The sequence below is a fragment of the Lissotriton helveticus genome, chromosome 3_1 (genome assembly GCF_964261635.1).
Source record: "Lissotriton helveticus chromosome 3_1, aLisHel1.1, whole genome shotgun sequence".
Lineage (NCBI taxonomy): Eukaryota > Metazoa > Chordata > Amphibia > Caudata > Salamandridae > Lissotriton > Lissotriton helveticus.
Window position 1 is genome coordinate 1159999553 of NC_136061.1, and position 20585 is coordinate 1160020137.

Genomic DNA, 20585 nt, shown 5'->3' on the forward strand with positions numbered 1-20585 from the left:
GTCCTGCAAGGGGACTCCCCGACCCAGGGCAGTAGTAGCCGCCGTGGCCCGAGTGGAATGGGCCCTCAGCCCAACAGGAGGCTCCTTTTCCGCCAAGGAGTAACAGACCTTGATGCACAACACAACCCACAGCCCAAGATGGTCCGTTTGTGCACCGCCCGTCCCTTCTTTGCGCCCACGTAACCAACAAAGAGCTGATCGTCCACCCGGAACTGGCGTGTGCAGTCTAGATGAAAGGAGAGCGGACGGTCTGGGTCCAGACGGTGGAGCCTCTCTTCCTCCTTAGAGGGATGCGGAGGCAGAAAGAAGGTGGTCAAGGTGATGAACTGCCCGATATGAAAGGCAGTAACCACTTTGGGCAGGAAAGAAGGACGAGTTTTCAAGACAACTTTGTCCGAATGGACAGAAAGGAAAGGAAGCTTAGAAGATAGAGCCTGGCGCTCACTCACTCTCCTGGCAGAGGTGATGGCAAACAGGAAGGCAGTTTTAAGACGTAGAAGGCAATTGTGAAGTGGCTCGAAAGGAGCGCACATCAAATAGGTTCGAACAAGGTTCAAGTCCCACTGAGGCATCACGAAAGGAACAGGAGGAAACATGTGCATGATGCCTTTCAAGAATCTATTTACAACAGGGGACTTGAAAAGAGAAGGCTGAACAGGAAACCTCAAGAAGGCAGAAATGGCATAGAGGTAGCCCTTAATAGTGCCCAGAGCAGAACCCTGCTGGGCAAGAGAAAGAAGTAAGAGAACCTCTGAAAGGGGGGCAGAGGGTGGATCCACAGCCTTTGCTGTGCGCCATGCCATAAATTTGTTTCACCTGCAGGAGTATACCGATTTTGTGGAGGGACGCCGGACTGCCAGAATCACATCACAGACTTCAGGAGGCAAGTCAAATGGCCTCAACTGCCGCCGCTCAACCTCCACGCATGGAGGTGGAGGCTGGACAGGTTCGGGTGGAGGACCGTCCCCTGCTGCTGCAACAGAAGGTCCTCCTGAAGAGGCAGACGAATCGGGGGATCGACTGACATGCTGAGTAGCTCGGGATACCAGTATCTTCGTGCCCAGTCCGGAGCCGCAAGGATGACTTGTGCCCAGTCGCGCCTGATCTTCTTCAGCACTCTGGGCAGAAGTGGTATAGGCGAAAAGGCGTACATCAGACCGCAGCTCCACTTGTGACGAAACGCGTCTCCAAGCGAGCGCCGCCTTGGAAATTCCAACACGCAGAACTGACGACATTGCGCATTCTCTACGGTGGCAAATAGATCAAACCAAGGCTCTCCCCACTGCTGAAAGAGGCCTTGTGCCACGTCCGAGTTCAGACACCATTCGTGATCCATCATGCACTGGCGGCTGAGTTCGTCCGCCCTGGTGTTGAACCACCAGGGTGACGCCCTGGTGTTCCAGCCATGTCCAGAGGCGCAGAGCCTCCTGACAACGGGACCACGACCCCACCCTGCCCTGTTTGTTGCAGTACCACATGGCGGTGGTGGTGTCCGTGAACACCTGCACTACACTTCCCCGGACAGAGGGAAGGATTGCCTACAGCTCCAGAAGGTTGATGTGGAGACAGGACTCCGCCGTAGACCAGAGGCCTCTGATCTCCTTCTCTCCCAGGTGGCACCCCCATCCTAGGAGGGACGCATCCATCACCACCACGTGCTCCGGTTGGGGTAGGGAGAGAGATCTGCCGCTGACCCAATCGCGGTTCGTGAGCCACCACTGCAACTGTCTTGCAGTGCCCTCATAGATCCGGACGTGGTCGGACAGGTTGCCCTGATGCTGTTCCCACTGAAACTTCAGGTCCCACAGCAGAGCCCGCATCCGCCACCTGGCGTGATGCACCAGAAGGATGCAGGAAGCCATCAGCCCCAGGAGCCGCAGCGTCAACCTGACCGAAACCCGGGATAAAGGCTGAAAGTTCGGAATGAGAGCCTGAATATCCCAAACCCGCTGTTCAGGGGGATAAACCCAAAACTGCGCTGAGTCCAGAACCGCTCCGATGAAAAGGAACTTCTGAGAGGGGCACAGGTGTGACTTCAGCACATTGATGGAGAACCCCAGCGAGTGCAGGAGGTCGGCCGTAGTCTGGAGGTGGGAGACGACTGTCTGGGGCGAGCCCACCTTCAACAACCAATCGTTGAGATAGGGGAAGACTGAAACCCCTAATCTGCGGAGATGAGCTGCGACCACCGCCATCACTTTCGTGAATACCCGTGGGGCGCTTGTAAGGCAGAAGGGGAGCACGGTAAACTGAAAGTGCTCGTGGCCTAACGTGAACCGCAGGTAACGCCGGTGGGCCGGCAGGACGGGGATGTGAAAATATGCATCCTGCAAGTCCAACGCTACCATCCAGTCTTCTGGGTCCAGGGCAGCTTGGACCTGAGCCAAAGTCAGCATCTTGAACTTCTCCTTCCGGAGGAAGCCGTTGACGCTCTGTAGGTACAAGATAGGGCGTAGGCCTCCTTTGCCCTTCTTAGGTACCAGAAAGTAGTGGGAATAGCAACCACGTCCTACTTCTGGACCAGGAAAGCGCTTGACGGCCCCCTTGGCCAAGAGAGCTGTAACTTCCTCCTGCAGAAGTCACAAGTGATCCCCCGACATGCGGTGGTACTGTGGTGGCATGGCTGGAGGGGTCACCTCAAAGGGGAGGGAGTAGCCCCTTCAGACGATTTGCAGCACCCACCTGTCCGATGTGATGGAGCGCCAGTGGAGGAGGTGATGGCGAAACCTGCCCCCCACTGGCGTCAAATGGGCCTGAAAACTCGGACCAGGAGGATTTTGAGGCCGATGCTGTGGGGCGGGTGTGGACTGACCTTGCCTGTGTCCCCCCGCGCCGCCACGGCGGTTACCACGTCCGTGTTGAGGTTGGCTCTGCGGCCGCTAGCAGGACGTGTGGGGGTGCCCCTTCCTTGGCCACAAAAGGCGGAAGTCTGCTGGCGTTGGCCGAGGCCCAAGGACTTGGCCCTAGCCCTGGAGTCCTTGAAACGCTCCAGCGCACTGTCCGCCTTGTCGCCAAAGAGGCGACGGCCATCAAAGGGCATGTCCATAAGGGTGACTTGGACATCCCCCGAAAAGTTGGCGGACCTCAGCCAGGCATGCCGGCAAACCGCCACCGTCATCGCAATCGCCCTACCCAGGGAGTCTGTGGTATCAAGTCCACACCGAATTGAATAGCGTGCTGCATCCCGTCCCTCTGCTAGGGCTTGGGTAAATTTTGCTTGGACCTCCACCGGAGGTCCAGGCAAAGTGGGAGAGTGGGTGCAATGGCCCAAAAGGCAGGAAGTGTTGACTGACCGCAACCCCAAACTCAGTGAGGCGAACAGTTTCTTCCCAAACTGATCGTACCTTTTGGATTCCCGATCCGGAGGAGCGGTCGGGAATGCGGTCTGGGAGGAAGAGGCCTGGATCACCAGGCTCTCGGGGGTGGAGTGAACGGACAGGAAGCTGGGGTCGCCCGGAGACGGGCGGTGGCGTCGGGCCACGTTCCAATCTACATGGAGGCCTGTAGAGGGCTTGGACGAGGGTCCCACCAGAACGTCAGTGAGGGCTTTGTTAAATGGCAGGAGTTTGAGCACCTCAGTGAGAAGGTTAGTCCTCACGGCCGCGACCGGGAGCTCAAGGGCCAAGGCCTTGGCTGCCCTAGTCAACACCACGCTGTAAGCAGCCCCCTCCTCCGTAGCCACGGTAGGAGGCGAGACAAATCCAGTGTTGGGCGAAGTGTCCAGACCACTGGCCTCCCCCAGCTCGTCTGCCCAGTCATGCATGGTTCAACTGGCACTGCAGTGCCAGAGGGTCCTCCGACCCCTCCCAGTCCTCCTCGTCATCCATCCCCTGATAGTCAGGAATAAATGATGGAGCCGGGTCGTCTGTGAAGGGCTCACCGATCGGCGAAGACTGCGCTGGGCAGCGCCGGTCCGACGCAGGATCCGGACCGGGGCTGGGACCGGGGACGACGTCGTCCGAGGACACCCTTGGTGAAGGCGCCAGCACCAATCCAGGCCTCGATCCTGAGGAGCCCTGCGGCGTCGGGACTGGAGTCATCGACGGCGCCGGGGCCGAAGCACCCGACGGCGCCGGAGCCGCCGGCCAGATTGGGCTCCCAGACGGACCCGTGGGACCCGAAGGCGCCTCAGCGGGTTCCGACGGAGGGAAGCGCGACCTCAAGGCCGTGAGGAAGGCGCTAATCTCCTCCGGCGTTGCGTGCAGCCCAGGGACCGGTGGTTGTGGAGCTGGACACGGCACTTGCGGCTCCGGCGGAGCCGCATGGGCGGTGTCGCCCGAACCCACGGCCGCGTCGCGCGAGCATCGGGGGGGGAGTCGGAAGAGCGATGTCGCTTCTTCGACTTCTTGTGCCTCGACTTACCCGAGGACTTGGAGCCCGACAAGTGGTGTCAACTTTTCGAGCGGCGATGACTGTGGCCCCGCGACTGGTCCCTCAACCTCCTCCCGTACCGGGACCTCGAGCGGCGCGGGCCGACTGCCGGAGCTCGAGACGCTTACGGGACCGCTCCCGCCTAGCCTTCGAGGTCAAGGTCCGGCAGTCGGGGCACGACTTGTCATTGTCGTCGGCCCCGAGACAGTAAAGGCACCGACGGTGGGGGTTGGTCACCGACATCAAGCGGTGACAATCGTCGCAGGGTTTGAACCCGGGCAAACCTATCGGCACCGTGAATCGAGGTATCAACTCGAGAAGGATCCAAAAGAGATCAAAAAGTTTAGTCAAAAATTGACTAGGTGTACTGCTCTTCCCGGATCTGCGCTTGCTGGCGCGGAAAAAAGAACTGACGTCAGCGCCCAAGGGCGGCGTCTAAGTCCACCTCCGACATCATCCCGGCGATCACAACGCAGCCGACAGATGCGGAGCCGCAGACGACGCGCAGGGGTACTGCTACGCAAAACTTTGCGGATCCAGTCTGACGCCTGGGGATATTCTAAGGTAAGGAATCTAACACTAACCTGTTTCTTTCAGATCATTGTTTCGAACAGGTAGCTATCGGAGTATCTGTAAAAACATAATTAAAAGGAAACAAGGGCTCAGGTTTTGCTAGCAAAAGCTGTGGGATTTCTGTCATAACATTTGCTTTAGTCTCAATAAAGTGCACCTGTAGCTTTAGCACCTCAGCAGCCCTCTGATCCACCACTGCAATTGAAGCAGTATCATCCGTTGGTGGTTTAGGGGCAAGTCAAGTTCTGTATAAGGGGAGAGTGGAGGTGTCAAGCCCACTTGTGTTTTGTAACTCAAGATTTAAGGCATTGTAAGTATAACTAAGCAGCAGCAAGCCATCACCCTCACCATGAACAAATGCATAAGTGCACCCTGGTTCTGGCAATGAATCAAGAGTCAGAACCAAAAAGATAATAGAGCCTCTGCTGATCGCTCTGATACAGAAGAGGACCATCTTTAGAGTCAGACTGTATGACTATCATGCGCACTTTTGTAATTTAGTACAGCGACATTGGTTGAGTTTTGGCTGAAGTCAGTACAGGAGCCAACATAGGAATCAGCAAAGGCCGGTAACTGTGTTTGGGTGGAACTGGCGTGGATCCTCGGGCTGGTGTAGAAGTCTGCACCAGGGGTGTCACAGATGTAGTAGCGGATAACAAGAGGGGGAAGAGGGCACAACGGAAAAACCACAGGCGGCAACCCAACTGGAGATCAAGCGGTTCATTAGGATCTTTAGGCATGCTAGAGGGAGCCAGAAGCACACTGTATATCTATTGCAAGGTCTCTTTGAAGTCCTCAATCTGCTGCAGGGTTGAGGAGGGCCTGGGAAACTGAGTGCGTAAGAATCAGCTTCGGACTTGGCTCAGTGACAAGTGACCTTAACAGAGTGCGACTTGCATCTTCATGCCCTTGTGCTTTCTCCTTTGAGTTGGGCTGGCAGGATGAGGTTGAGCCATGCTTTGCTCTTTAATACTTGTGGTTGGACTTGTTTTTACTGGTAAACTTCAAGCGGGTAGTAGAACAGTCATGGGAACAGCCCTATGTAGGGAAATGGGTTTCTGTTGCAGTAACCCCCTACTTTTTGCCTGATACCTCATGCACTTTTCCTTGGTGTGCCCTGGATCACTGCCAATCAGGTACACAGGGGGCCTGTGTTCCTTCCCTAAAACTACACTAAAGCCTAAACCCAATTGGCATCTCTGGCCACAGGTCAGGCCCTGGTAAATAGTACCCTAGATACCCAGGGCATTGTGACCAGAAGACGCCTAAGGGCTGCAGCACTTATTGTGCCACCCTTAGGGGCCCTGTACCCTGACACCCATACACTGCCTTGGCAGGCGGAGTGTCTTAGCACATAACTAAACATAGAGTCGACATGGCACACTTCCCTGTGTGCCATGCCCACAAACACACTGCCCTGGCATAAATCAGTCCCCCCCTCTAGCTGGGTGCACTATGCCAGTAGTGTGGGCACAGGTGCATGAGCACTGTGCCCCTACAGTACCCAGGGCCACTGCTGGGCGCTGTAAGCGCAGTGATGCCATTAAGAGTATATGGTGCTGAGAGGTTGTCATTATGAACTCCACAGCACCATAATGGCTACACTGAAGACTGAGAAGTTTGGTATCAAACTTCTCAGCACATTAAACCCACACTGATGCCAGTGTGGGATTTAATGTAAAAAGCACTACAGAGGGTATCTTAGAGATGCCCCCTGAAACCTAACCAACTACCAGTGTCCTGACTGAGAGGCTGCCTCACAGCAGACATGTTGCTGGACCCTTGGGTAGAGAGCCATCCACTCTCCTGGGCCGGCAACAATGCACAACCTGGGACGAGGTGCTAGGTCTCCTCCCCCAGGATGGGCAGTGGGAGCTTCAAAGGCATGCCGATCTTGTGAGCTTTTCCAGGCCTCTTGCTGTACTCAGCAACTGGCCCCCACCAGTTCTGACCCCCACTCTGGGGAGGAAGACAGGCGGGAAAAATAAAGGAAGGGAAGGGGGTGTGCCAGCCTTTGCCAAACCCACCCCTCAGGTGGGGGAGGCGAGGTGAAGCACAACTCCGGGCTGCCGTCATCTTGAGGATGGGGAGCCCTGCCCAATCAGAGATAGGCTCCTGCCCCCCTCCCACAGGAGAGGAGCAGAATAGGGGATGTACTCACCCCAGGACAGGGACCCATTGGTCCCTGCTCTTACCCTACATGTAACGCCCCTAAATTCAGTACTTAGGGGCACCCCGACCCTTCCGTCAGCAGATCCAGATTCCGAAACAAGAAATAAGAACAAGAAGAATGAAGACCTGCTGTGCAGCTGCTAACAAGAGGAAGACCCCAACTGATTTGGCCCCAGCCCTACAGGCCTGTCGAGCCTTGAACCTGCTCTTGCTAAACCCCGGCGTCTCCAGTGGTCAACAACCTCAAAAACCCCAGAGAACCTGACTGCCTTGTGACGAACTACCTGGGTCTCCCACGAGCAGTGGTACTGCTCAAAGCAAGAAACAAGCCCTGGCATCATCCACAAACCATGAACCCTGCACTCTCTGCACTCGCCAAGCCTGGCCTGTGCTGGAGTGAACAAACACAACGAAGACGCCCCCCGGCGATTGTGACCTGCAATCTAGTGCCCAAGGACCCTCCACGACGACCCTGACGACGCCTGCAGCCTCACAACCAGGGACCCCCCCCTACCGCGACCAGCTCGGGGTAAGATTTCCCGACGCCAAAAGACACCCCTGCACCCGGCGCCCCACGGCTGCCTGTGCCCAACTCCTGGGTGTCCCCCCCTCCTCCAGCTTCCCAACTTACCTCTCGAAGTGGTGGTCGCACCTGAAGAATCTTCTTCCTGAGCCTGAAGCCTTTGTTCAATTTCCAGCTTTCCGATTGAATAACATTGAGCGCCCCAAGGCTGAAAAGCACCCTGCACCCAGCCGCCCGAGTGCCCCTGGGAGTGCAACCTCTATCCTACCTCACTTCCCCATTTGTCCTGAGTAAATTACCAGGAGCCCAGCTCCCACAGCCCCGTGGCCTGCCAGCCAGCAGCCACCAACTGAGGGTCTCCTGCCGTCCATAGGATAACATTGGTCCTAACTCACTCTGCACGAGGCTGCTGCTGAGGGTGTAACAACTGTTCTTACCTGACCCTGGGATACCCCCGAGTACATGCCCAGAACCTTAACTCTGCCAGTCTAGTACTTAGCCAAAAGGCGATAACTCACTTTTCTTCCATAGGGTGACATTGAATGGTTTCACTTGGAAATTCTTCTAAATGTGGAGTTTTGAAACTTTAAAATATTCGCCTAAAATCAGCCGAAATACGAAAACGAAAATACTCACCTGTTATCCGGAGAGATCCCAGTACTGGATCTTGGTGCCCAACATTGACCCTGAAAAGTAAGGACAACCGTTCTTACCACTAACCCAATTTTCTCCCGTAGGAAACCATTGACTAGTTTTCTGTGAAATTTCTTCCAAGTGTCGATTTTTGCAAACTACAAATATTCTTTAAAAACCGTGCCAACTATAAAAATGTAATTACTTACCTGTTTTAGATAGATGTCCTAGGGCTGAACCTAGGAGTCCAGCACTGGATTACAAAAGTAACGAAAACATACATTACCTGCAATTTGAATTTCCTTCCATAGGATAACATTGCCTGGTTTTTGCTGAAAAAGTTTCTAAGTGTCGATTTTGCGAACTTACAAATATTCGTTAATAATCACCTGTATAACAAAAGCACAATCCTTCACATTTTTTATAGGTGGTGCACTAGTGCTGGATCTAGGATCCATCACTAAGTTAGAAAGAGTAACCATAACCCCACTTTCCTGCTAAGTGAATTTCTACCATTGGAAATCATTGACTGTTTTCTGGGAAATGTATTCTGTCAACTTTTAAAATACCAAAATATTGCTTAAAAATCACTACTGTGACTTAATCGCTTTGCTCAACTGTTTACAGTACATGTCCCAGGACTGAATCTAGGATCCAGTCCTGCAGTTAAAAAAGTAATCCTAGAAGTAATCTATTGCCTTCTGTTAGACATTCCCATTGAGCTCAATGTGTTATTGTGTTGCCTATTGCAACAACTGTAACTATCCTATTCCGAAGTCTATTGTCTATTGAAAGTATTTCTCTAAAAATAACTCAATCTGAGAAAGTATAATTTGATGCCTATTGTTGGTTCTAAAATAAAACTAAGTATATCTTTTTTCTACAAACCATTGGCCTAGAGTTCAGTTCTTGAGTGTGTGACAGCATTTGCTGACTGAGTGTCAGCAAATGCTTTACACTGCCCTCTGATACTGCCTTACTGCTCGACCAAGCTACCACTTTGGAGAGTAGGGTTATATCTAACTTTAGCCTCTGCCAAACCTCTGGGGACTGTGGACTCTGTGCACACTGTACCTTTTTGCGAACAGTATATACAGAGCCACTTTCTTACACCCTGTGATTGAGACCAAGTCTGGAACATGACTTACAGGAAGGCAGCAACCTTTTCTTACCCCCTGCAATGTACAACTTGGACACATGATCTAGAAATGCCTTTGGGTGCATAAGAACGCAATAATCACACAAATTGTAAAAAGGTAGGGCCGAATTCGACCAAGAACCCTTCAGTATTTGCCCGGCGTTAGCCGCCTCTCATACCATTCTAGATTACCAAACAAAGAGGCAGGCGCTGGAGACAGAAGGCAGGAAACAGGAGTTTATTCCGACGGAGCAGAACACGTCAAATCAGACAACAGGGTATCTCCTCGAGGTGCTCTCCCTGCATCTCTGAGGCCTGGCCTCTTATACACAGGTTTATGGCTTTATTACATACACTGCATCCGTAATGTTTCTTTGAAGGATAGAAAAGACATCCTCGGAATCCCCGGTCCAGGCCCGTTCCCACACACATCTACAGTAGAGTTCCCACCCCGATCTCAGCATGTGGTGGTTATCGAGCAGCAGGACATTCCGCTGGAAACGGGGGTGTGTGTGATCAGTCGGATCTTCGGGGTGCGAAAGCATTGATTAATCCCCGCTCCTTTGATGTGAGGCGAGGTCCTACTGTAAGGGGGCAATAAACTGCATCTGTTGGGCTAGGTGATGGCCTGGGATCAGGCCGGACAATCGGGCAGGGAGGAAGAGGTTATCAAAAGGGCCTGATCTTTGAATGAGATGAAAGAGTGAGGGGGTTCAGCACGGGATGTGGCTCGGAGACAGGGTTGCGTTAGAGGTGCGCTTATGGCCCAAGCAGGAGAGACCGGGGGCTGTCGGGGCGCGGGGGAATGCTTGCGAGGCTGGGGAGTGAGGGGGAGAGACGCGCAGGCTATTGGCAGTGGGCAGAGAGGCCACGACACACAAAATGGCTGCCACTTACGTGCATGATGGGGCCTAAAAGGGACAAGATGGCGTGGCCACTGTTTCACGATTCTCACCTTACTTTCAACAGTGGCTGTGGTGAACATGAATGAACGCCACTTATATATACCTAATTTTAGTCATTTTCCACAGTCCCCAGTTTTTATCATAAGTTAGTTAATTCCTGTTCACGTCATAGGTGAGGATGTACAAGCTGACATTAGTTATACAATTCGCTTTGGAAGCCCATATGCATTACAGACAGATGGAAATAATTCCGCTATCAATGCAGACAGAACCGTGCATAACCATATGTAGTCAATGTGGTGGGCGGGGAGACAGTGCATACAAAATTACATTTAGCTGCGTCATACGTTAGACCTTGGGGGCGGGGACATTACATTAGACGATGTAGGAGATTCGTTCGAATACAAACATGATGTCATACAAAAATGTTCTGGCAGGATAAGGGTTATTTTCACTTGAGGTCTGGACTCCATGGGGGTCAAAACTAGACAGCATGTTCATGTGCATAACTGGTGTTCTACAATCAAGATACAGAGTTAACGCCTTCTTAGTTATCCAAGTACAGTTGAAAGTGACCGATGTAAGGTTTCGAAAGCTCAATTGGGTGATAATCAATACAAAGCGGTTGGGAGAGGAATTCAACTTAATACAAGGGACAGTCAAGGGGTGGCAATGTCCCAAAAAAAAAGGTTTGTCTTTCCAGTGTCTTATTACAGAGAGCCATCACTGGTAGGCTCTCATTGTTTTTCTTCTTTTGTTGGCACTGTTGAGCACCGGCGGTGGAGCTATGCGTCCAGCTCGGATTCAGATTTCGCGTTGCAGGGTGTGGCCACTCTTTGCTCTCGGACCACAGTCCTGTTTATCCTGTTACCCAACTAATCTACCATAGGTACTTTAGTCGGGGTACCCGTATTCCGTTCTTCTTTCGGGACAAACCCTATTCTATCTTTTGTGCTGTGTTTCTTCTTTAAGTCACGTTCAAAAACTCCATATGGAAAAAAAGGGGGTGATGGGGGCATGCTTTGGGAGGCCGAGGGAAAAGAGGGTGGAGTGGGATCAGGTCTGAAACGGACCAAGGAGGGCAGAAATTTCAAGCAAGTGGGCCCATCAATCGGGCACAATGGGCTGGGACTTTCGGCACGAGCTCATCAACATGCAGGGGCTTCTGGACAGCCCTTCTTTTCTTCACTTTCCACGTTGAGAATGGTGCCTTGTCCCGCAACTCTTTGCTCTGTGGCTCCACCTTGGTCGAGGTCATAGATATTCCCCGATCTGCAGCCAGGCTGTACGTCACATCCGGCCCCTCTCCTCCGACGACCGCACGTTATCTTTAAATGAGTACAAAAAAACAAGTCTTAAAGAAATGGCAGGGGAAGATGTTTACACACTTTAATTTCTCTCCCAACCCCAAGTAGTTGGGGAAGCGTTTATTGGTCACTATAGGGTGGATGCTTAGTAACCCTTACATCGGTGTATGCTGTTAACTCATGCATCATGGCTGTGGTGCAGGTCTGCAAGTATCTTTCTATTTTTAAACATCATGCCTGTCTGGTGTTTATTCCGGTTATATTCGCGAGCGTGGCAAGAAGTCTGATATCCAACAATTACATGGTTTGTCGAATTCAAACCGGCTCCTCCAGTAGAGACTTGTGTTTTTCTAAAAACAAATCCTGTTGAGCTATATTTTTCTTCAAGGTCTGCTAATTCATAAAAAGTGTGAAGTGCTTATTATCATGGGCTTACAGCTACTTTTTCCAGGGAAGGGCATACGTTAAGCATTTTTTTTTCTTTTTCTTTTCTGACAGCAACGGCTAACTTTTATCAGTTTTTGGACGATTTATCTTTAAAAACAAGGTCATCAGCTACAGTATTTAAGATTTTCTGGGACGGTTGGTTACAGAACTGGGACCATTATGGAAAAACGGGGACGTTTCGGACATTCTACTTTTGTGCAATGGGCGGTGGTAATCCAAATGATGAGGGTGGTGTTACTAAAGCACTAAAACAAAAGCCACTGACATATAGTTCCCTTTTAAGGGTCAGATTAGGGGACATTAGTCGTCTTACCTGTCCTTTCTTTCTCAGCCAATTAAGTTCCATCATTTTACAGAAAGGAGAGGTAGTAATATGGCAAAATACGATCGTTTTGTTTCTGTCAATTTGTTCAAACACTGTCGTGTCTAAAGCCAATTATACCTGTGCCGGCGAGGCACAGTGTCGTCATTTATTCAAAAGGGAGCAAGGGAGCCCTCGAAGGGAGAGAGAGTCGTGTGCACCAAATAGGCTATTAGTACACGTACAACATAAAGAGAGAGAGAGAAACGTGTATAATAATAGGTTATTCAGTGCTCACACATATAGAACTGTACGGGTCGGTTTCACGTATAAAACACAAGCTGAGGGAAAACATAAATTCATAGTTTACGTACACACTAATACCAGACAGGGTGCGACAGTACATACATCAAGTACGGAAACCTAAGACAGAACACAGAGCTATTTTGGGCAACAGGACTTTGTCATGCATGTTGCGTATTCTCAGTATTCCCTTTAATTCATTTTGGGGGTCGAGCTCTTTGTTCTCCTTCCTTCCTAATAGTAGACAATTTTTGTTGGTAACCTCGCTTCAAAAATACTTACTCCTTTTTAATTGGTCGGACACTAGTCCAGTCGCGCTTATACTCACGGTGGGGTCTTCCAACATCTAGCAAATGATGATCCAAGCTGAGGTAAAGGAGGGGTGTCAGTCGGACGTGCGATGGTACAATTCTGACTTTTCTATGAGGGTGGAAGAAGAAGGGGTAAATCTAAAAAAAATAACAATATCCCTAATATCTGGGCTGAGGGGGATTCTGGATGAACCCCAACCCGGGGTACTCTTAACTTTTCTTATTTTGTCAGCACATAAATTGACTCACTGGTGCTCATTATTTTGGGTGTACATTTGGGGATATCGGTTGGGGTTGGGTTCGTCGTACTGAAATAAGCCTTTGAGTTTCTGGTGTAGGCCACTCTCCCATTCGCTAGCTCCAGAGAGAGTCGTTCCTAAGTAAGGAAAGTGCTATATATATATTTTTTTATTCGTCGTTCACATGCAGGTACCATGCTCGGGCTTAATTTTCCTATCCCATTAATCGTTCGATCAACGCCTCAATCATACAAAAAGCATTCTTTTATTGACCCAGACGTGCGCCACACATACGCATTCATACCGTACAAATCAGGGCCCATGCGCACATTCATACCATACAATTTTTCATGCTCCCAGAGATAGCTCCTACATATAATGTACCGTCTCACAGAGCTAGCCTATTTTCCTCGCGTGGAACACGGTGCGGTTTTAGGTCTTCTCCATACTTCAGCTGAAATTTCGATGTAACCTGCAAAAAGAAAAAAGGGGGGGGGCAGCGTTCAAAGCACATCAGTGCGCATAAACACGATTTTTTTTTTACCTACCACGTACTTGACTCATCTCTCTGGGATGCAGTCCCTTATGTCTCGGCATTGAAGCCCAGAGGAACTGGTAGTGCGGCAAAGATAACCAATGGTAGTCTGTTCATTACATAGATCGCCCGAGGGCAGTAGTACAGACCGCATGTAGGAGAGGGTCAAAAGGCCAGAGGTATTCAGTATAAGGTGGGGGGTGTTTTCATTCGAGGAAAAGAAAAGGTTTACGGTGGTATAGGGTCGTTCCTGTTCGCAGAGCATGGTATTTAAAAAAACAACCCTATCAATCAAAATGACTGTTACGATGCTAGTTCCATATATTTTTCTTTTAAAACCTTGATTGTAAAAATGTCAGCATTCAAATACGGGCCTCCAACCATACAGGCCGGCCACGGGGCAGACAGGAAACGCATGAGGTAAGGAGAGATTACACTGTAGTATAGGAGTACGTAACGAGCGAGTCATTTAATTGGAAAAAACTAAACGTGACAAACGGTTGCAGGATCAGTGAAGGTTGATTTTATAATTGAAAGTAAAACAGGATCAGTTACAATAAAATCATTCATACGCATACCATGGGCGAGTATCATGAGTAACATTACTTCGGAGCTTAAATAATACAATAATCAATAGTAAAAACCCAACATCAATAGGGTTGTCCGCATGCCCAATCAGTACACTTCCCCACCTGCCATGTGCACAAAGACCGCATACATCCCCCATAACATCAAGGCTAAGTAACTAGAATCGTCATAAGGAGTTGCAAGTCCCGCCCATACTGGCGCCATTTTGGTCAAGGCCAGGCGGGTCCAGAGTATAGTTCGAATGCCTCCAATAACTAGCGGCCGGACCAGAATCCCTTTCGGCAGTTCAAAAAATTCCGTTAACGCCAGCAGAAGGGACAGGCGGCATGAACCGCGACTTAAAGGCGAGGAAGGCAAAATCTTCCCTACCGGGTCATGCTGAGGTTCCACCGGAACTGATCGAGTTGGCAGTCTACAGTGTCTCTTAGTAATTCGGACAAAGGCTGGTGTCAGCATGAGAGCGCCACCATCTTGTGACAACGTTGTGGCCATTCCGGAGAGCGGGACAGCGGCGTATCCCTCCACAGATGCGTTGAATCAGTCTTTCCTACGGCACCAGATGTGGATAAGGCGGCGGTCACCCGGGGCAGCGGCATATCCATGGGGGATAGTCGAGCAACAGTGGCGGTTGCCCCCACTGGAAGCCCGCGGGAGTCGAGGGCCAACGACTCTCGTAGAATCTTTAAAACCGAGAGGATGTCTTCAAGAGTGGGGCTCATGCCCGAGCAGGCAAGCATCCGAGTTCCAAGGTAACCCAGAGCCATCCTAATGGACCAGGCCCAAATCCGGGGTGTCGGCCGCCATCTTGAGAGCCTCCCCCAGCAGCTGCTCTTCACCACAGCCACCGGAGCGGGTCCCCCGGCCAGTCAACTGCGGGGGCTCGTTGAGTGGAACGCTAATGGCAGTCTTAGTGCGGGAGAGGAACCTTCACCTGGGGGGGGGGGGGCGCGGGGAAGAGGGGGCCGTCCGCGCCGCCTCTCCACGGGCGCCCCACGCCATCTCCAGGCGCCGGTATACAAGATGGCTGGACCAGGCAACAAAGGGGGGGAGCCATCAGCAAGGCATCCCCCGCACACAACTTGCTGGACATCACCTCTGGATGATCCGGGGACGGGCCTTGGCGCGTTGGGTTGCCTCCGGCCTATTCGCACAACGGTCCTCCACCGACGCTACCTCGCCGGCTGATGGCTTTTGGAGACTTTCTATAGCCCAAAGCCAACTAAAAAGCAGCCCAAAGTAGCCCAACATTGCTACTTTAAGGAAGGAAGGACAGGAACAGCGTTAAGCAGACGGCGAATGCGTTGGGTTTGTTGTTGCAGCCGTTTGCCATGTAAATAGTTGTTTAATAAAAAGTTTTAACATGTTACTTTGCTGGAGTGTTGTATATATTTATAATATTTGCATAGGGTTTGTCGTTATTTGGGCGGGGTGGGCGGCGGAGCCGAGCTGTCTTGCGGCCATCATGGCGTCGAGCTCGGTTCTTCTCACCAGTTTCATTTTTCTCATGAGGGGTTGTTCCTAATGTTTCTATTTTAGCGGGGTCAAAAAGATCCCATCAGTGGCCTACTGATTTTGCTCGATTCCTTTTAATTTCCCTAACGATTTTTATATTATAGTTTGCTAGCACGATACAGCGGCTAATCCGTATTTTTATATATATGTCCTTTTTATTAGGGGTGTCCTCCGGTGGAGCCGGATGATCTACCTCTAATAACGGTCCGGGCTGAACCAACTACTGAACAATGGGGAGAAGATAGGCATGACGGGTTACAATGGGGACAAAAGTCTGCACTACCTATCCTTCACTATCCGCAAAGACTAAACAGAGTATTGCGACTCTGTGCTTATTTGTGAATAGAGAATAACCCAAAGAGAACCAATTCCGAACGATCAATGTTCGGATAAACAATCAATCAAATGAGGGATAAAAATAGGCACGACGGATTACAATGGGGGCAAAAGCCTGCGTTACCTATCCTTCACTATCTGCAAAGACTAAACAGAGTATTGCGACTCTGTGCTTGTTTGCAAATAGAGAATGATCCAAAGAGAACCAATTCCAAAACAGTAAATGCTTGGATAACAATCAATCAAATGGAGAGGGAAGCAGGCACGACGGATTACAATGGGGGCAAAGGCCTGCGTTACCTACCCTTCACTATCTGCAAAGACTAAACAGAGTATTGCGACTCTGTGCTTGTTTGCAAATAGAGAATCTCTCAGAAACAATCAAATGAGTAATACTAGTATTTTCAAACAATCAAACAATCAATTCGCAATTTGTCGTGTTACACGACCTTCCCGGACCGCATGGACAGTTTCTCGTCTTCCGCTTCCAGCACCTGATCGTCCTCTATTCTCCGTAATTGCTGTGGCACTCCTGATGGTTCCCAGTCAGGACCGTAGATTACTCGAGAGAGGTCTGCTCAGAACCAGTGAAGTTCGGATGATCGGCTGCCAGACGAAGGTCTATCGGGCAGGTGCACTTCCCGATCGTTGCAGTCGTTCACTCTGTCGTTGGGACCTCTCCCACTGGATCCACGTGTCGCTGATGGGCCCCACGTTTGGGACGCCAATTGTAAAAAGGTAGGGCCGAATTCGACCAAGAACCCTTCAGTATTTGCCCGGCGTTAGCCGCCTCTCATACCATTCTAGATTACCAAACAAAGAGGCAGGCGCTGGAGACAGAAGGCAGGAAACAGGAGTTTATTCCGACGGAGCAGAACACGTCAAATCAGACAACAGGGTATCTCCTCGAGGTGCTCTCCCCGCATCTCTGAGGCCTGGCCTCTTATACACAGGTTTATGGCTTTATTACATACACTGCATCCGTAATGTTTCTTTGAAGGACAGAAAAGACATCCTCGGAATCCCCGGTCCAGGCCCGTTCCCACACACATCTACAGTAGAGTTCCCACCCCGATCTCAGCATGTGGTGGTTATCGAGCAGCAGGACATTCCGCTGGGAACGGGGGTGTGTGTGATCAGTCGGATCTTCGGGGTGCGAAAGCATTGATTAATCCCCGCTCCTTTGATGTGAGGCGAGGTCCTACTGTAAGGGGGCAATAAACTGCATCTGTTGGGCTAGGTGATGGCCTGGGATCAGGCCGGACAATCGGGCAGGGAGGAAGAGGTTATCAAAAGGGCCTGTTCTTTGAATGAGATGAAAGAGTGAGGGGGTTCAGCACGGGATGTGGCTCGGAGACAGGGTTGCGTTAGAGGTGCGCTTATGGCCCAAGCAGGAGAGACCGGGGGCTGTCGGGGCGCGGGGGAATGCTTGCGAGGCCGGGGAGTGAGGGGGAGAGACGCGCAGGCTATTGGCAGTGGGTAGAGAGGCCACGACACACAAAATGGCTGCCACTTACGTGCATGATGGGGCCTAAAAGGGACAGGATGGCGTGGCCACTGTTTCACGATTCTCACCTTACTTTCAACAGTGGCTGTGGTGAACATGAATGAACGCCGCTTATATATACCTAATTTTAGTCATTTTCCACAAACGTAGAGTCGCATACAGAGTCTAGGTACCAACAACATACCTCCTGCAGATTTGTGTCCAACATATGCTTCCTGCAAATGCGACACGGCCTGACTCCTGTCATTTTCAGGAAAGATAACATTCACTTAGACACGGTTTTAAAGTTTTAGAAATTGTTGAGAAACCTAAAAATTCAGGAGTGGAGCTACTAATCCACGTTGAAAGGGGAGCAGAGAAAGAAGTGGAGGTGAGAACGCAGCAGTGGCGATTATACGCGACTCTAATCTGGCACTACAGGGGTGTGCGGTGCCGCAAGTTGGCACTTAGGGGGTGCAGGGAGCATTACTATGGAATATTCCAAGGTGAGGAATCGGAGGGTCAGCAGTATCCATTAGAATCCTTAAAATAAAGCTGAATAAGCAACCTTACATTTACGTGCCTTTCCAGTGCCACCTGATAGCAAGCATACCAGTGATTTGGTTATCAGAGTTTTGTATTTCAGATCTTATGAATTCCAGATTATTATACGTATCAAACATCTACAATTCTGCAATTTAGGTTTTCAGCCGTCTTTTACTCATGTTATGCTGCCCTTTATTGCTATGATTCTTTTCACTTTTTGGATCTTTAATGTTCTCTAACTTGTGCCACTCGGTGCCTAAATTATTGGCAATCAGCAAATAAAAGCTGCACGGTGCATGATGTGACATCACCTAGCCACCAATATGCAGGCAGGCGTGATGGCGGATAGGTACTGAGAGTCAGTACACCGACGATAACTCCTGTTAAGGTGCGGGTCACATCGCGCACTAACCTATGGAGCAAATTCCTTCATACCTTTCGTTTCTTTCAGCAGCGGCTTAACTATTTTAGCTTTAGCCTCGCTGTAGCTAGTCACAGACTTGGCCCGCCCGGATTCATTTGGGTCCTTGACCCCTCCACTCACTTTCATTGTCACACCACTTTGTTTGGTCCTGATGAAGCGCCACAGATCTTTTTGACCAGTGAGGCGCAAAACATGTTGACCTTTTAGTTACTTGGGCACATTACACCTGCAGGAGTAACTCATGACCTTTGGGGTCTTTTAGTCTGACAAGGGTACCTTCATAATAAATCCCAGCAATTTGGTTACCCGTAGCCAGTTTTAACTTGCACGCACCATCTCACCCTTCACATAAGACTCCCCCCACCCCCCACACACACCCGCACTCATCTGACTGTGGTTCTAACAAAAGATCTCTGACAAAGAGACCCTTAACCGCATGCGTGCGGGCGGAATTCCGCTCGTACGCTGACTTTTTTAAAAGCGCACTTTACGTGACGAGCTGGGCTCGTCATGAGCATGCGAGGAGGCTACCTCATGACGAGCCCAGCTCGTCATCAGCGTCGAAGGGGTTAAGGACCTGTAGGGCATCGCAGCGCCGGCCCGACGAGGAGAAAACGCCCGATGATGAAGCATGACATCCTTCAGGGTGTGTGAGGGCAACAAAAGCCAAGACATCGTGCTTGCCTCTTACTAGTGGATCCAATACCTAGGACTTTTCTTTCACCTCATTTTCCCTCTTATCTATCTTTTGTTACGGTGAGTGGGTGACTTGCAGCACCCCTACCATTGGAACAGTTACCCTCCATTTGGTATTATCACCTAGCCACTATCACACCTTGTAACTTTAAAAATGGGATTAGGATAGGAGGTTTATTTATTTGACAGCCAGAAAGATGTGTATTTAAGCACCCAGACTGCATGTGACCGTATTATGCCCAAGGTACTTGATTCTGTGACAAATATCTACTAACGAGAAGAAGCACAGACATAAGGTTACCAGATGGACCAGGTTTTTAATTAGCCACAAAAACAGTAGCAGCTCTGGTTCACTTAATTTGATCCAACTGAACTAGCACACCTGAAAACAAATGATTTGAAGAATGCGAATGGACAGAGTAAAGGACCTGAAATCTGGAAAAAAGAGTGATGCAAAGGGCCTCCCACATAAATCAAAAGAGAGAAAATGACTCAGGTGTCCCATTTTGGCATGTTCATTTCCCCACTTATAAAGGGAAGACTGCATGGTCAATTAAAAATTAACATTTTCAAATAATTAAAAAGAGATCCCCTAAATCTCCTATAACTGAACGTTCCTCGAATCCCTCACACGAATTAACCCCCACTTACCTTTCCAAGCAAGGCTTTAAATTTAAAAACAAAAAACATGTTTTCTAAGCAAAGGCTTGAATGCTGTATATGAACTTTAAATAATCCCAGTAGGTCTGCAGGAATACTGTCTTTAATATACCCCTTGTCCCCACCTTTGCACCGTATACATATATGTACTCTGGCAGTAAACATCTTCTCCCTTCCTAATCCCAGGTAGATAAATGTGTGGAAGTGTGCAAGCATTACCTTACAAAGCTTTGCTGCAGAGCTCCGAAGGACTGGGCCGGACCCATGCCGTTCTCTGTCAAGTCTGTATTGCTGTGCCTGGTTTTCAGGGACCATGTCTCACTTTGCCTCTCTCTGTCCACCTGAACTTCTCGTGGGCTGACTGGCACAGACAAGCTTCGATGGCATTCTGCTGAGGGTGTAGGAGGACAAAGTAAGAAATAGGGGAGAAAACTGCAACCAGACAAACAAAAAACACAAACAAATACACCCTTAAAAATTAACACATAGATTCAACTTCTAGCTCTTGTTGTCTAGTATTTCACACAAAGGATTGGAGCTCTCAAAAGGCTCTCAGTTTAGAAACTACCAATATTTAAA

General features: G+C 50.2%; 1 protein-coding gene across 2 annotated transcripts in view; it reads right to left on the bottom strand.

Moving 5' to 3' along the window:
• The window catches only part of LOC144823334 (mitogen-activated protein kinase kinase kinase 6-like), a 1091718-nt gene that overhangs the window by 307570 nt on the left and 763563 nt on the right, over window positions 1–20585 (bottom strand). The window contains exon 21 of one of the 2 annotated variants that reach the window (XM_078681777.1): window positions 20226–20394. In XM_078681777.1, coding sequence (XP_078537903.1) covers window positions 20226–20394 — 169 coding nt within the window. Of the gene's footprint in view, window positions 1–20225; window positions 20398–20585 lie in introns of both variants that reach the window. The other variant, XM_078681776.1, reaches the window with a different exon arrangement.